The 18,674-nt window shown below is 35.0% G+C and overlaps 1 protein-coding gene across 4 annotated transcripts in view; it reads right to left on the bottom strand.

Annotated features, from left to right (window-relative positions):
• Nucleotides 1–1,503, bottom strand: part of LOC106466930 (transcriptional activator protein Pur-beta-A-like) — a 71,671-nt gene extending 70,168 nt beyond the window's left edge. For 3 of the 4 annotated variants that reach the window (XR_002612313.1, XR_002612312.1, XM_022395023.1), the window contains exon 1: nucleotides 1,413–1,496. Coding sequence is in view for 2 of the 4 variants with exons in the window: in XM_022395023.1 (XP_022250731.1) it covers nucleotides 1,413–1,434 (22 nt within the window). In the remaining 2 variants the exon portion in view is untranslated. Of the gene's footprint in view, nucleotides 1–1,412 lie in introns of all 4 variants that reach the window. The other variant, XM_013927248.1, reaches the window with a different exon arrangement.
• Nucleotides 1,504–18,674: the final 17,171 nt, after the last annotated feature.

The following is an 18,674-nucleotide window of genomic DNA, read 5'->3' on the forward strand; positions in this document are numbered from 1 at the left end:
TATATATATATATATATATCGTTGGAAATGTGTAATCAGAAGTTTTTATTTACCATATATATATACCTGGAACTAGCAAGTCTTAAAAGTATGAAACTATGGTCCCAATACGAGCATATGCTGTGAAACCAGGAACCCAACCCAGAACTAGTAAGTCTTAATAGTGTGAAGCTATAGTCCAATACGAGATTATGCTGTAAAACCAGGAACCCAACCCAGAACTGGCAAATCTTAAAAGTGTGAAACTATGGTCCCAATACGAGCATATGCTGTGAAACTAGGAACCCAACCCAGAGCTTGCAGATTTTAGCACTGTGAAACTATGGTCCCAATACGAGCTTGTGAGTGTCTCCATTGTGAAACGAGACATCAAACCTGTTGCTTACAAGTCCTTACACATTGAAAAGAGGGATCAAACTCGGAACTTGTAAGTTTTTGCTTCGTAAAACCAGAAACCGATCCTGGGGTTTGTAAGTCCTTGCACTGAAACCAGAAATCCAATCCAGAGCTTGCAAGTTTCCACTGTGAAACCAGAAACCCAACCCAGAGCTTGCCAAATTTAGCACTGTTAAACCAGAATTCAGACCTAGAGATTGCAAAATTCTAACGCTCTGAAACCAGAAACCTAATCTTAAGATTATTAGTCCCACTATAAGTGGTTGAGTGATGTGGCATGCTAGATTTCACAAGTGAAGAAAAACCAAATACTACGATTGTGTCTCTTCCAATAAGTCAACTAATGCGTGCACATCTATTGCTTCATTAATAATATACAAATACGAGTGAAAGATATCTTGCATACGATCTTTTTACAACCTTAACATACACACGAGGTTTTCAGGTTCATGTGGTTTTCTTAAACGAACGTCCAATATTTCGGACGCTACATATCAACTGGAAATAAGTGAATTTTGGATCATGGAAAAATTGACCCTTGAATAATTTTTGTACGTTGCGCTGTACCTTAACACGGGTGAAGTCGCTGTTGTTATAACACAAAGCTACACAATGAGCTCATTACAGATAATATCCAAAATAAATAACTGGTATGTGCTAATTACTTTGTGGATCAACAATCTGTTTTGTTCTTGTTGTTCTTTATAAATATTTTGATTTAAACGTAAAGATAAACACTGCCTCTGCTAACATTAACTTACAACTAAAATAATTCTTTTGTTGTTATAATACTTGAAATAAAATTTAAAAAACGGATAAAACTAATCCTTTTACAAAAGACTTCAGTACTTACTATATGAATAGATTACAAAATATGAATATATATATATGTGTGTGTTTGTACACGTAACCTTTTATGCGGCCACAATCATTAAATCGTGTATACCGAATATCGTCACTGTCGGAGACGCTAGTGCGGATTTACCGAAACATTGTACAGTTATCTCGTCACTTACCACGTTCTCCCGACCCAGCCATTCCCTGCTTCCCGCCTGCCAACCTGGCCAGTCTAAGCAACCTCTTTTCTTACACACCTGAGAAGCACTCGAGGATCGTGGGCGCTTCTCTCCTTCTCCGCCTCTTCTTTCCGATAGTACCGCCCCCAAGCGGTTCGCGGCGAGAAAACTGGTTTGATAGTAAGCAAAAAAAATACAAAAATGTAAGAGCTTTACCCTCCCATTAGCAAGAACATGAACAAAATACGTGCTCTTTATACTTTTTTTTTTAAAAAAAAGGGCAGAGTAAGTAGAAGAGTTCTAGAAGTATACAATTTGAATGTCAGTGATTTGTATGTGTGTTTAGTAAGAACATTACTTGATTAACCATGCTTGAGTTGAAGTACGTGTAGCAGTTGTACAGAGGTAGTGGGTGACAGCATTTCCGCTATAGCTTTATTGTGTGGTTTACAATATTTCTATAGAAAATAATATGCGAAAATGTAAACTTGCAAACATCCGGAGTTGTTGTATTTATGTAGCATTTTCCAAACATAAAAAAATAACTGAAACGACAAATTATTTGATTGACTTTTGACATTGAACGAGGTTTAAAACATGTTCTCGGATTTTGTTGATTTCTTTCAGCGCAAAGCCACACAATTGGTAATCTGCACTCTGTCCACCGCGGGGAATCGAAACCCGAATTTTAGCGTTGTAAGTTAGTGAATTTACTGCTGACCCATGAAGGACTTTCGGATCATAGTAATTAGTGTACGCGTATGTAATACATATAATAACACAGCAGGTGGAGGTTACCCAAACCAAAAACAACTGAGAGTTACAATTCCGCAGTATACAGGCTCTTATTAGAGCATATAAAAACACAGCTGAAGGAGAGTATCAAAACCAAAACCAGCTGAGAGCCACAATTCTGCGGTATATAGGCTCTCATTAGAGCATATAAAAACACAGCTGAAGGAGAGTATCAAAACCAAAACCAGCTGAGAGCCACAATTATGCGGTATATAGGCTCTCATTAGACCAAAAATGTCGCTTCTACGAAGAGGAATAATTTATTTGACGTAACAAGAAATCTAGTCTTCATTAATACATATGTTACTTGCTTTAGTTCTGATCTGTTTCCTTAGCCTATTTTTGATCAAATATTCTTAATTTCAATTACTGTTCAAAGGTTGAACAAATTGCTGTAAAATGCCATTTTTTTAGTATGTAAATATGATATAAATGCACATTTACACGTTAAATATTGGCTCAGGTACCCCTGGTGCTTTGCGACGTAAAACTCTCAACAAGTAGCAGCACTAACAACTGTGTTAAGGTACATTTCGTCTGATTTTAATAGCAGCGCTAACAACTGTGTTAGGGTACATTTCGTCTGATTTTAATAGCAGCGCTAACAATTGTGTTAGGGTACATTTCTTCTGATTTCTATAGCAGCACTAACAACTGTGTTAGGGTACATTTCCTCTTATTTCTCATAGCAGCACTAACAACTGTGTTAGGGTACATTTCTTCTGATTTTTAATAGCAGCACTAACAACTGTGTTAGGGTACATTTCCTCTGATTTCTAATAGCAGCACTAACAACTGTGTTAGGGTACATTTCTTCTGCTTTTTAATAGCAGCACTAACAACTGTGTTAGATTGACAAAATTGTACAGCTCATGATTAGCTAGTTGAAACTACCAGATAATACCAAAGCTTTTTACATGACAAATATTTTGGACTCATGTTTGTACTTACTTTGAAATCTTAGTCTTAACCATTTTTTAACGCAAACTGAAGACTCACTGTAGTGTATAGTGATTTTGTTTTACCCATCATCATGCCCCAAGTTGAACAACAAAAGAAAAAAACACCGGCCTGGGTAACTAATTAATGAATGTTTGCTGTAAAATTCTTATCAATGCTCTAAGTGGAGCTACCAGTGTGGCTGCCAATTTTTATTTCATTCCTTTAAGTCGCACACTCAATTTTTTGGTCGCACCTTTTTTTCACACCTAAGGTGTTTTTGATTAGATTTCTATCAATGAAAATAAAATAATAAACTATACCTCTACAATGTATCCAATTTAGTTTTAACTGGCTAATTTCAACTTGTAGTTATGGATAGCTCCTAAAGAAGGTGTGATAGTAAAATATTGAGGTAATAAAGAGAGATTGTTACCCGTGTCCTAAACGAAAGCCCTCGAGTAGTATTTCGCGCAAACCTACTCGAGGGCTATCTGTTCCAAATTGAAGGATTCAGACTTGCGGTACGCAGATTGTGAGTCGACAGCCCTAACCACCAAGCCATGCCAGACCGCTAAACGACAGGTTCCTACCCGTGGTCTAAAAGAAATGTTCTTACTCGTGGTTATCTCATGGGGGGACGCGATAAGTCTATGGACTTGCAACGCTAAAACCTAGGGTTCGATTCCCCGCGGTGGACACAGCAGATGGCTCAATGTGACTTTCCTCTAAAACAAACAAACAAATACCCGCGGTCTAAAAGAGAAATTCTTATCAGTGACCTAAAGTAAAGTTTCAACATGATTTTTTGACCCTCCCTTACCCTTCAACAACGTTAGTCACCCCTGACTCCTTGGTGATCAACTGTATGTGAACATTTTTATACTGGGCATAGCATATCTTACGAAAAGTAAGTTAAACTTGTTTCTATAGTGTTGTTGATTCTCTTCATCAGCAATGTTACTTATTTTGATTTTCACGCCTATATATTTTACTCTACATATACATAATTAAAAGATAACAACCGATTTATTTTTAGCCGCGACCGAGCGGCTCATAAAACGGCTCTGAGTCATTTTTTTTCAATTTTTTTTTCAAGTATAAACTTTTAGCTCATAGCTCATTGATCCAGTTACAGTTTTGGACTCAGGAGGTGAAACCCTTTCGATTGGTGTATTTAACCACGCCCAATGTCTCATTCATTAACTTATACTAATGCTTCCTAAAAGAATTTCAATTTGAGCGTAGGCTGGTAGATATCCTGATGAATAATAAAATTGAATCGGGTATACGTGCGCCTCACCCTTGGTATTGCTGGAGCACAAAAATATAGCTAATGAAAACGGAAACAAAAGTCTCATAGATTAATTTACTCTAACCCTGCTTGAAATAATTTCAAGTGCCGCGGCTATTGAAGATTCCCTCTTGTTTTGTTTTTAGTTGTTTTTTATATAAATGTTTATTCGTTATTAGATACTGTTTACTATCTCTTACTATAATTATTTGCCAAAAGACAACAAACTTATAACATTTAATCCTTACTGTGGCTTATTTTCAAAATCAAACAATTATATAATATCCAATCCTTAATATGGTTTATTATTAAAAGTCAAACTTATAACGTCCTATCCTCAATACGGTTTATTATAAGAATTAAACAACCTTATAATATCCTATCCTTAATATGACTTGTTATCAAAAGTTAAGCTTATAACGTCCTATCCATAATATGATTTATTATCAAAAGTCAAGCTTATAACATACTAACCTTAATATGATTTATTATCAAAAGTCAAGCTTATAACGTCCTATCCTTAATATGATTTAATATCAAAAGTCAAGCTTATAACGTCCTATCCTTAATAAAGTTTATTATAAGAATTAAACGAGCTTATAAAGTCCTATCCGTAATATAGCTATTATCTAAAGTCAACGAACATATAACGTTATTTCCTTAATATGGTTCATTATCAAAATAAAACACGTATAACAGCATCCTATAGTTAACAATTAAAATTAATGCAAAAAGAACTTGCATGACCCGACAATCATATATGGTAGTTTGTAAAGAGGTTACATTACATAACAGTACAACGATGTTTGAGCCTGACCACGTTGTTACAGTATATACAATCATATATGGTAGTTTGTACAGAGGTTACATTACATAACAGTACAACGATGTTTGAGCCTCACCACGTTGTTGCAGTATATACAATCATATATGGTAGTTTGTAAAGAGGTTACATTACATAACAGTACAACGATGTTTGAGCCTGACCACGTGTTACAGTATATACAATCATATATGGTCGTTTGTACAGAGGTTACATTACATAACAGTACAACGATTTTTGAGCCTCACCACGTCGTTACAGTATGTACAATCATATATGGTCGTTTGTACATAAGAGTACAACGATTTTTGAGCCTCACCACGTTGCTACAGTATATATATCGCCAGTCTATGTTACAGTATATATCGCCAGTCTAGTCATGCTCTATCTGACAATAGCCCTGCATTGTAGTTTCCATTGTAAAACAACAGTACGAACGCATAAAAATCCTTATGCGACTTCATCGTTATGGTTTGCAACGGTTGAATGGATATGTCGTGGAAGCAACTTCTATACTCGTGACTTTTGTTGTTTTCCAGGCGGAGATCCTTTGTGATTAATTTGAGAATTGTCGCTAGGGCCACGTGGACGGCTTCTGCCACTGATTTTTGTGTTTTTGAGAATCATCTGCTACAATATGATGCACTTTCCTTACTACGGCTGGGATATGATTTATTTCAGGTTTCTCTCTGGATGGTCTTGTTCCACAAGTTGATCTGCATTCCCTTGTTTTCCAATGCCATTAAGTACAAATGTTATGTTGTTATTTGAAGTTAAGCACAAAGCTACACAATGGTCTATCTGTGCTCTGCCCACCACAGATATCGAAACCCGATTTATAGCGTTGTAAGTCCGCAGACATGCTGCTGTGCTACTGGAGGGGGGCAAGTACAAATGATATCCCTGTTCTAGAAGTTATAGATCCCTATGAATACTTTGCGTCGGAAATGATAATTATACACTATTCTGGAAAGCGATCAATTTCCATGGTATACCAGAAGAATTGTTAATTAGTACGGTAACACAATACATAATGTGGTCGAGTATTTTACCCCAGTACTAATGCTTAATTATAACAGTAAAACAACACATATCATGGTCAAGTGTTCTATCTGAGTAGATATGCACAGTAACACAATGCATAACATGTTTAAGTGTTCTTTACTAGTAGAATGTTTAATTATCACACTAACACAATATCTAACCTGGTCAAGTGTTCTAACACAGCAGGAATGCTTAATTATCACAGTAACACAATAGATAATATGGTCAAATGTTCTACCTCAGTAATAACGCTTAATTATCACAGTAACACGGTATATAAGCTAGTGAAGTGTTCTATCTCATTGGTAATCTTTAATCATCACAGACTTTATAGTAACACAATGCATGCCCTATCCAAGCATGATAACTGTACATTCTACATATAATGCAAACTAGATGGTTCTAGAAAAATTCTTATATAAATACTTAACTACTAGAGTAGCACAATATTTCTTGTCAAGTGTTATATCCCAGTAGGGATGCTTAATTATCACTGTATAACAATACTTAACTTGGTAAAGTGTTCTATCTCAGTAGGTATGTTTGATCATCTGAGTAAGTAATACATTTTGTCATGTATTCTGTCCAAGTAGGGATGCTTAACTCCACAGTAACACAGTACACATTGTCTCAGTGTTCCCTCCCACTAGGAATGCTTAATTATCATAGTAACACAATACATAACCTAATAAAGTGTTCTACCCCAGTAGGAATACTTAATTCTCACAGTAACGAATTACATAACATGGTCAAGTGTTCTACCGCAGTAGGAGTGCTTAATTATCATACCAACACATTACATAACCTGAACAAGTGTTCTTTCCCAAATGGAATGCTTAATTATCACATTAACACAATACATATCCTGGTCAAGTGTTCTACACCGGTAGGAATGTTTATTTATCACAGACTTCAATAAGACAATACATAATATGGTCAAATGTCCTACCTCAGTAAGAAAGTTTAATTATCACAGTAACACAATGCATAAGCTGGTCAAATTATCTAATCCAGTAGGAATGTTTAATCATCACAGTAACACAATATATAGTCTGGCTAAGTATTATGTCCCACTTGTAACCCTTAATCATCACAGGCTTTATAGGAACACAGTGCACGACCTGCCCAAGAGTGACAACTGTAGATTCCATATTTAATGTAAACGAAATGGTTCTTAACACTTTATATAAATGCTTAACTACTAAAGTGGCACAAACCATCCCAGAAGGAACGTTTAATTATCACAGCAACACAATACATCTTGTCAAGTGTTCTATCCTAGTACGAATGCTTAATTATCGCAGAAAAAGAATGTATAACCTGGTCAAGTGTTCTATCGCAGTAGGAATGTTTAATTATCACAATAACACAATATATATCCTCGTCAAGTGTTCTACCTCACTGGGAATGCTTAGTTATCTAACTCAATAAATAACCTTATAAAATGTTCTATCCCAAGTAGAATGCTTAATTTTTACAGTTACACAATACATAACCCGATCGAGTGTTCTACCCCAGTAGGAACGTTTCGTTATCACAATAACACAATATATCTTGTCAAATGTTCTATTCCAAAAACAGTAATTAGTTATACAATAATACAATACATCTTGTTACGTGTTCTATCAAAATAGGAATGTATAATTATCAAAGTAACACAATACACAACCTGGTAAAGTATTGTACTCCAGCAGGAATGCTTAATTATCACAGTAACACAATACATAACCTGGTCAAGTGTTCTACCTCAGTAGGAATGCTTAATTATCAGGGCAATACAATACACAACGTGGTCAAGTGTTTTATCCCAGTAGGAATGTTTAATTTTCACATACTTCAGTAATACCATGTATAATATATCAAATGTTCTACCCCCAGTAAGAACGTTTAATTACCACAGTAACACAACACATAATTGATCAAGTGTTCTGACACAGTAGGAATGTTTATCACAGTAACAATGCTTTATTATCACAGTAACACGGTACATAACCTAGTCAAGTGTTCTACCTCAGTAGGAATGTTTAATTATCACAGTAACACAATTTATAGCCTGATCAAGTGATCTATCCCAGTGGGAATGTTTATTTATCACAGGAAAAGCTAGGATCTTATTTCTGTGTACATACATGAATTTTACTATTATTCAGGCTTGTTTAGATTACTAATCGGTAGTTTTTAAGAATAAAGATTCCATATTTCATTCATATAAATTATTTTGGCGAACATTAATTAGCACAACAACTGTAAATCCCATGTAAACATATTGGAAAGTAAATAACTGAGCAGTTCCGACCGATGATAGCGCATTCAACATGATATACAATCTAAAAATAATGATAATAATAATAATAATCTATCCTTACCATACCTGATAGACTTTGGCGTGTCCAACTCGCAGTCTACATTTCAGCCACGAGTCCTAGGGAAAGATTGTTATATTCGCCCTCCCCTCCCCCGGACCCAGATATGTATGTACAAACTGACTGTCAACAAGCTGAAATTTGTTATCCCTTAATAGGATAATTTATCATATCTTGGATTACAAGCATGCACTGTTACATACCATCTTGATAAATTTACCATGGCATATGTATCCTACTAATCTATTGTGTTTCTATTATAGATTTTACAATTGGACATCATATTTTGAAGATTCGTAAAAACAGTATTGATGTTGATTTGTTAATCGCTAATTTGCCTTAATTAAATAAAGCAATTTATGGGTAATTATGAAGCTGTAGGCTTATTTTATAACACAAGGTGTGTTTAATCAATATTTTATTATATGTTTTTTATTCGTTGTATACATCACAGGCAAATAAAATATATGTCTAAGTCACTATTAATAACATTTCAATAAACCACTCAGATGAAAATGGACTAAACTATTTTAAAGAATTAATTATTAATTCTATCACTATACAACTGCCAAATGCACTAACACCCAAACACATTGTTGCCTAGAATAAAATCACAAAATGCACTGATGAAAGAATTTTATTGAATAAATGAATAAAATATATAAAGAGAGAAAAAAAATGCTCGTACAATGAGTTTTATGTTTGTTTAATATGGTGAATATATGAAAACAATACTTACTTACACTTACACATATTAGTTATTTAATAGCAAAATAAACTAGAACTGGTTGAATATGAATCTGGTTTATAGTCTTATTCTATTTTAATACAAAAGTGGGTTTATCATCATTAAGACAGACAATTGTTTACTGTATGATTTTCATTATACTTTCATTGCTTTCTGTCTAGCTAAGTGATCAATGATTCTGCTGAAATCCAAAGTATGAGTTAACTGGTTTTCAATTCCAAGGGTTCCCAGATCTGATAGTCGATCTTGGGAAATGTTGGAGCGCAGATACTTTTATTATCAGTTTTAACTTGCTAAAATATCTCTCCCCTCCTGTATCTGTGACTAGAATTGTGAAGAAAATGCGAAGGGCTACAGAAACATTTGAGAAATTTGACGCATCTTGAATTTGTGCAGTTTGTTTAGAAGATCTAAAGGATTTAATGCAGTATCACCAAAGTTAGCTTTGTGGATGGCCTTTAGATGTTTCACTTCTTCCACTAAGTCTTCTGACACATCAGATCTATGTTTGGTAGCAAACTTCCTGGTATATCTAGATATCGCCACAAAGAAGAAAAAGTTTGATTAATATCAATGGCTTCTCTATCTATTGTAGTGAGCACAGAAATAACAGAATCTATGACCTTACAAAACGTGGTTCTTCTGAATTTTGTTTCATCTACAGACTCATTTTCTTCACAATTAGGCAAGAGGTCATCTTTATTTTTATCATGAAAATACTTGGAAAGTGTTTTCCGTTTTGCAGGCTGTTGTAGCTGAAGATTCATATTATTTGCAACTAATTTAGCCTCATTAAGAATTGAGCTTCAATGTTCACGCGATGTTTTTTTAAATCAGTCAACAGTCTTTCAGTGTTGCTCACTTTAATATCAAAAGTAGCTTTGCGGGCCTGCAATATCTGATTGCGCTGATCGATGATCACAAGTACCCTTAACCAGATTCCAGCCATCAAGATGCAAGAAAATGACTGCACATAGCCAGTTATAATTTGACTTCAGTTCTTGTTTGAGATGTAAGATTGATTTGAATAATTTCTGGTAGTGCATCCAGAATCTCAGGAAGATGAACTTTAAAAGGCTTGACACTATGCACTCTGTCTGTCCATAGTGTTCCCGAAAGTCCATGAAGAATGCTCCATTGTTGTGGGCTACAACTAAATAGATTGTAAAGCTTTTGAACTATTCCAAAAAATGTCTGAGCTTGTGCTCCACAAAGATTGAGAATATAACAAGCACATGATGAGAATTTAGCCAGGGGATTAACTTTTAATAATACAGCTTGAGCACCATTATATTCATCAGCCATGTTGGACCCATTGTTATATCCTTGGGCACTGCAATCCATTATTTGTACCTCATGATCAGCTAAGCAATCAAGTTTCAGATTAAAAATATCAGCTACGGCTTTCCTATTACAATAAATAAATCTTACAAACCTTTCTTGAACGACAACGGAAGGTATGGATACAAATCTCAGAATAAAAGTTGTCTGCTCTTGATAAGATGAATCAGGTGCTGTATCTACTATGATGACAAAGTATTTTGCTGCAAGTCTTTCCTCTAAAATAGTGTTGCTATGAATTTATCCTGGGACTCACCTGACAAGTAGTCGGCTTAAAGACGGTAACCTGCTCAATGAGATTCTGCAACTCTCTCTACACACTCCCTCAGAACTAGATCGTAATGAATGAGTAACTCAATTATTCCTAAATAAACTTCCCATTATCAGGCGCACCAATCCTCTGTGATGATCCACAAAAGGCCAAAACCTCTCTTCCCCCCAAGAAAAGGACAAGATTTATAATCCTCTTTAGGATATCCTTCAATTTGGCTGCTTTTGAAAGAATATTATTTTCAAGCTGCAAATCAACAAAGGAGTTTGCTCCAAACGTCTCTCAAGCTCACGCTACTCATTATAACGTTTCTTACGATGAATATTTCTCTCATCCTCTGGGAGCCTATCATAAAGTTTCATCCAGCCTGTTGTTAACGGCCAGCCTTTTGAAGTTGTAATTGTAGAGCGTGATGCAACTGGGGTCTTGGCGAAAAGTCGACATGGAAAACAGTACAAAGCTTGCCTAATATTACTCCAAACTAGCTAATCACGTTTACTGTAGTCACCATTTTATGGCAAAGACTTTAGAGTGTTGTAGAGGCCCAGGTCTAACAACTAGCACAAGGTTTCAGCTGACACACTGTCATCAGTTAAGGTACCAACAAAGCCACTGAGCTACTGTAGTTTTTCAGGAACCTTTTTCGATCGTACACCTCCATTGGTGGTTACACTTGACCATAGCTAGTCGCTTTGCTGTTCTGTAACAGAATATGAAGTGAGCTTATCATTGTTATTCTTATTAGCATCATTTGACATTTTAGCATGCTTAGTCGATTTATTAGACGTAACAGCACATATTTCATGGTGATTACTGATTCCAGATCCTGAATGGAAAACTTTGAACTGATCTTCACTTTTCATTTCAAAACCAACAACAAAAAAGAGTTTGCCTTCCTCTACTTTCAACATATTCTTTTTGCTGCTTGAATTTCCTCTTTTGTGCACCAGATTTATGTTTATGTTGTTGAGACATTCCTCAATTAGAAAAGGATTTTAAGCTGAAAAAATCTTTGATATCTTCAAGTCATCAATATATATTCAATCAGCAAACTGAGTTCTAGGTTTATATATCTAAAACGTTAATGATAACTATAACTAAGAAAGATTCAAGCATTTTCACTCTTCTTGTGCCAAAAAATAATGAAATTACTTAATGAAAAATGATACAGTATAGGTATGAATATATATATATGTGTGCTACTTAATATGCGTATTTTTCCGTACATAATAAACCATACTATACTGGCTATTTTAACAAGAATATTGGAAACTTACAACCAAGAGGAAGTCCATTTTACGTGCAGCTTACCAGCTTCTACTGTTCAAGTGACAGTCGGCCCGCTGACCTGTTATTGGTGACATGATGTCTAGAAACATGCTTAATCCTCTCACTTCGGTTAGAGTGAAGAGCACATGTAATCATCTTTTGTAGACTTCCATTCAAAATCAAAATGAACCTCGTTACTATTGGCTTGTATGAACAAACTAGGTATCCAAACGTAGAAAAGAAATCAAATTGTTTTATTATATATATATGAGTTTTAATGTCTTAATTTTCTAAGAAATATTTAAATAAAATCATAAACTAACCGTATATGACAATCGTGACGTAAGTTCTCTAACTACTCTTCTGTCCTTGATAAGTTCCTATCACACCTTTTTAAAATACAAAGTTTAACGTAAATTTATAATACTTTCATACGGATATTCCCATAAGAAATATAATTTTCCTTCGATTGAATCGTCTTTGTCTACTGGAGCCCTCGGTGGACACAGCAGATAACCTGATGTGGCTTTGCTATAAAAACGCACACACGCGTACTCATGGAACTCACCTCTAACATACTCTATTCTAGAATTAGCCAATACATAATTTTGATGTTTTACCTCTTCAAATTTATATCCCATAGAAAGACAAAGTTTTAATCTATGAATTGTGCATGAATTCATGTTTTCATGATGAAAAAAACATAGCTCAGTTTGAACATTTCCGTGTAACTGTTCAGATAGAGTATCTGGTGGATTTTAAGGCACGTATGCAATAGTTAGAAAGCCAGTTAAATTATAATAGTGTTATGTCTCTGTTCGTTTGTTAATTTCCCGTAGAAATTCTTTCCAAGAAACTTCAGCGATACAAGTCCTTTCTTAAATAAAACTAGTTTATTCTTTCTCAATACAACTTTGCAATACATTTAATTTCCACAGTCACCTTAACTTAAACACACGCTATAATTCACAATTATTCACGCACTTTACTTACGACTTGACTCGATTATCTGTCTCTATCTGCAATTCTCTATGCCGTCACTCTTCATCTCCGCTTTATTTGCCGGGCTTATATACAAAAATAGAGGGCGTCTGGGAAACACTAGAGTTGCCAAAGAACAGTCATGATCCTTCTAGAAACTCATGACGTGTTACCAGCGTCACGTGACTTCCGCTGTCGTAACAATACTTATCGGATATTGTTGGCTTCTTGCTTCCTATTATTCTGTGTTCTTACTTGCATTTTTAAATAAATAAAAATTATTTAGTGTACCAGAAGCATGATTGTAAAAGCTTAAAGCTTAAATTTCACTAGGACTGGCACTGAACGTGCGCAAGCCCGCAAGTTAAGTAATTAAATACGGTAGATTGGGCTGAGCACTCGCCGAGTGTTTTAGTTATAGGCAGTTCAAAGAGAAAAATATATATAAAATGTGACAAGCCATACGCTATTCAGGGTAAACAAATGTAGTTTTTAGATATAATCTGAAGTCATTCTAGAAAGAAAAAATGGGTAATTTAGAAATATTTCGTATTTTTCATGGTGATTACAAAGTCTGTCAAATCTTAACGAAACATTTTTTGAGAAAGTCAAGTCAAGTCTACGCCTCTCTCACAACTTTCATAATAACATAAAACTTTAAATTGAACAACTATCACACTTAGTTTATAATATGATAATTTACCCTAATATTCTATGTTAATATCGATCAAAAGCAAATTTATATAACTAAGAAAGTACGATGACGTGGGTTGGACTGCTTTACTCAGAGCCAGAATGCACAGCAACATTGTGACCACCACATAAGAGGGTTATTCAAATCGAAAACTAAGATAACCCTTCATTGGATTACGCACAATAAATTATCAAAAATGTGTTGAAAAATCTCACAGTTCAGGGATACAACATAAAAATTCCTCATGGTCAACTTTTGATAATTACACACGTAACTTACAAGTGTTTCTAGAAGCTTGGGGGAAGGGGTATATAGGGTGAATTACACGACATCAATTTGTATTAGCATAGTGTGGTAGTCATAGTATTATCTCATACACTGTACCTTTGTCTTCTAATTGATGTTGGTTGTAGCAGTGCATATTTTAACTGTCAGCAACGAATGATAATGTTTATAATATTTATATTTACTACGTTAAACCCCTTCACAGTTATTTAATCAATTACTTTATTGCTAATCCCGACCCGCAAAACATTCGCGGTAGTTTTCATGCCCTTCGCTTGAATTTTCCTTATTCTATCATTTTCATGCACGCCATTTAAGCTCCACTTTATTGCAGGCATTGTGATAGATCGATAAATCCTGGTCTATTTGAAAAACATTTTGGACAAATAAACTCGCGTTAACTTAACTTTATTTAATAAAACTACGAGTAAAGTAAATAATAAAATAAAGTAATGGTATTTTTAATAGTATACATAGTATGAAACAGTTATGAGTGTTCAGTGTATGATGCAGTTTCAGAGTTGAAACAAAAAACTCATAAAAGGAAGAATAAAACCCGAATTAAAAAAATAGCTAAAAGGTGTTTAGAGCAGTCTATGAAACAGCCACAGCAAAATTATTGCAAAGTAAAGTAAATTTAAATTTGTAATCGAGACAAACTTAACTCACTGTGCAGAAATGTCTGAATTTATGCTCACAAAGTGATAAGCATATGGTTTTCAATGAACTGCGCATGCATATTTTAGACTTAAATAAGTCCAGAAAGCTCATAAAAATTATATTTAGTGTAATGCTCATTTCTGTTTTGGAAATACTTTGCAAATGGAAAACTAAAGTTTAAATCAAAGCCAGTCATCAAGCGTTGGCAACAACATTGTGCCACAGTGTATCATACTTGCTGCACTGAAAAGTTTAACTAAGCAAAAAACAGGTAAGGTTATTCTGAACGGAAAAGCCAATATACAATCGGGACTCCTCGGACAAAGGCCTTTTTAACAATATGAGATATGTAGCGTTTGACTGAGAAATTTACGAGAAACGTTATGGACAGACAAACGCAAGTGCATTATTTATATAGATTTTTTATATCTTATTTCCATTCTCTTCTGGGCTCTGGGGACCTTCCCCTGGTATCCTCGCCCTCTCGGTGGGCCTGGACGAATATGCTCGTCCTTCAGCCTTGGTGGCATTATAATGTGGCAGTCAATCCTACTATTCATTGCTGAAATAGTCTAACAGTTGGTGATGGATGGTGTTGACTTGCTGCCTTCCCTCTAATCTGTCATTTCAAGATTAGGGATGACTAGTGCAGATAGCCCTCGAATAGCTTTGTGCAAATTCGCGCCCCCTACGAGACTAGTCATTACTCTGTGCAGGTGCACCACTACTTTTGGTACAGTCCTAGTAAAGGGTTCTCAATATCTTATGAGATACAATAGTCACTAAATTAAGAAAAATAAAAAACATTAAACAACACTTAAATATGTATCTTTAATCATCTACACATAAACTCAGAAATGCTAATTTTAAATATGGTGAAGTATATTGCAAGTCCGTGCATTAAAAATTCTTCAGTGCTGTACATTTTAGCAATAATTTAATTCGGTTTACTATAGTTTAAACTGTAACTTAGTATGTTTCAGGCTTTTCTCGCAAAACCACACAAAAGGCTATCTATGCATAGCAATCCCTTATTCTGAAGTCATAAACTAGTGGAACGACAGCTAGTCAACAGCACCCAACTCTTGTCTTACTAAATAGTATGGTTTGATCATCGCTGTTATAGAGTGATCATGGCTCTAAAGTGCAAAAGGCTGCAAACCATGAACCCTGATTCACAGCACTCTAACCACTAAGCCATGTCCAGACTGTGAACTGTGAAACTATAAAATAATAAAAATAAGTTTGTTGTTGTTGTTTTCTGCTTTTAAAAAATAAAGTAATACACAAAACCTAGGAATAATAAAATAGCACTTTCAAGACTTTTATTATTACTGCATCTCAAAAGTCTCCTGGTGGAACAGCATTAAATCTATGGACTTACAATGAAATCTCTGGGGTTCGATTCTCCATGGTGGACACAGCAGATAGCCCAATGTGGCTTTGCTTTCAAACAATCACAACCACCACTGCATCTTGACAGTCTTGTTGGTTGAAAATTTGTTCTTTCTCTATAGTCCAATTTTCAATAAAAGCTATTCTGGACTAATATATGAGTGGAGCAACTACAAAATTTTCGAGGAAATTTTACAATTGCTTCAGGTTTTTATTAGTTGAAGATGCATAAAAAAGAATTTAAAAGTTTTAACAGTTCTTTAAGTCTAAGTAAGTAACCAAGGATATATAAAAAGAGGTGACAAGAAGACACCTGTGTTGTGAAATAAGCTTGTGAAATGAGCTTGAGAACTAGTAAACAAGGTCAGAAGCCTAGTTACATAAAAAACATTGCCTAGAAACAAGATGAGTGCACTAGTACTTGTGACAGGATGATGGATTACTGACCTCAGCCCTTAGAACTAAGAAAGCTATGAAAAAGTTTGGTTTAGTGAGTAATATTGGCACTTTGATATCAGTTACAGAACATGGGTGTAGCAGTACAAGTGAATAGGTCACAGGCTAACACCACTTATCTATAACCAATTACTTGAGAGTTCTGGTTATGGTTTTGGATTAGCCTGGCAATTCCCCTAAAGTATCTAATAGGAACACAGGACTACTTGTGGGTGATGCTGTGTCGTATTTAGTGGGTCAAGATAATATGGAGAAAAGTTAGTTTAAAAACCCATGTCAGAGACTGAAAAATCAGTTCCTCCGGAGCTGAAGAATTCCTCTAAGTTCTGAAGAGTGTCTAGGAAGCCGAAAAATGAAGATGTCAAATGTGGCTAAGACTCCCAACAACCCAACTCTACTGTAACTATAATTTCTCTCCATTGAAACTGCAGTAGGGGAAATTGAAAGGTAGGTATTCAAATGGAATTGCTAGACATCCCAGTTTATTCGACCATCTTTCTTATGAAAACAGATGCTGATTTCAATGTATTACTAGAAGCTAATAAGTCTTCATCAACTTCAAATCCTTGTTTATTATCTTGTTAATGGAATGAACAGATGTGGTCTGAATTTATTGCAATGGACTTTTTGGGTCAGAGAATTCTCTTTTACTACTAAAGTCTTCACTCTGCAAATGAAGGCGTTCATCTGGATTAAGACTGAAAGCTCACTTTTTTGAAATATTGGTCCTTTGACTCTAGATTGTTTAAAATCTCATTGTGTGAATATTTCTTTTCAGAAAGGTTACCTACATTTTACGTTAGTTCTAGTTTTATTAGAAGGGTTTGAACATCATTTGTAACGTAGGCCTATAACAATTTACGAAAGTGTTCAAATGTTCTATCTGGTAGAAACATTAAAGGAGGAAATAAAGTAATCTATTATCCTTACATGGGTGGAACGTTGAATTTTTCCACTAGATAATTTAATAGAACTCGCTATAGAAAGAACAACGTTAAAACAATATACAGGAAGAAAAAAACTCTAATCTGGTTTTTAATCAACGAGTTTTCGTGTGCAAATATTGTACTAATAATTTTATTCAAATCCCCTAACATTCAAATCCCCAAATGACTATGAAGGGTGAATGTTCACAAGCATCTAGAATCTGTTACAAAACCTATCTTGTATGCATGTGCAAAACTATCATTAGTGAGATGCAAAGCCTACTTCACAAATCAAATTATTTTCTACTTTTTAAATCTATTTCTACTTGACGTACTAACAGTGCTGCTGATTAGGGTATTGTTAATACCTTAAGCTCAATCGTTACAGTTTTTGTTAACTTTCCATGTAATTAATTCAGTTTATATTAATTAAGATTCATATATAACACAGATTGTTTATTTTAGCGCAAAGCTACATAAGGGGTTATTTTTGCTCTGTCCACCACGAGAAATAGAATCCCAGATTTTTTTGTTTAGTTTGGTTTTGAATTTTGTTCAAAGCTACATGAGGGCTATCTGCTCTAGCCATACCTAATTTAGCAGTGAAAGACCAGAGAGAAGACAGCTAGTCAGCACCATCCACCGCCAACTCTTGAGCTCCTCTTTTACCAACGAATAGTGGGATTGAATGTCACATTATAACACCCTCATGGCTGAAAGGGCAAGCATGTGTGATGGGACGGAGATTCGAACCCGCAACCCTCAGATTACGAGTCGAGAGCCCTAACCAACTGGCCATGCCAGGTTCCGGATTTAAGCATTATAACACTGTAAACTGGCCAGCTGAGGGATCCCAACACAGTATGTTAATCACTCGAAAGCTTATAATAATATTGTTAACAGTTGCAACTGTTTCTGTGATATTAGTTTTTGTAAGCAAGGTCAAATAAAGTTTACAGTTAAAAACAATGGCTTCTT

This window comes from Limulus polyphemus, unplaced genomic scaffold, assembly GCF_000517525.1.
Source record: "Limulus polyphemus unplaced genomic scaffold, Limulus_polyphemus-2.1.2 Scaffold2427, whole genome shotgun sequence".
Classification (NCBI taxonomy): Eukaryota; Metazoa; Arthropoda; class Merostomata; order Xiphosura; family Limulidae; genus Limulus; species Limulus polyphemus.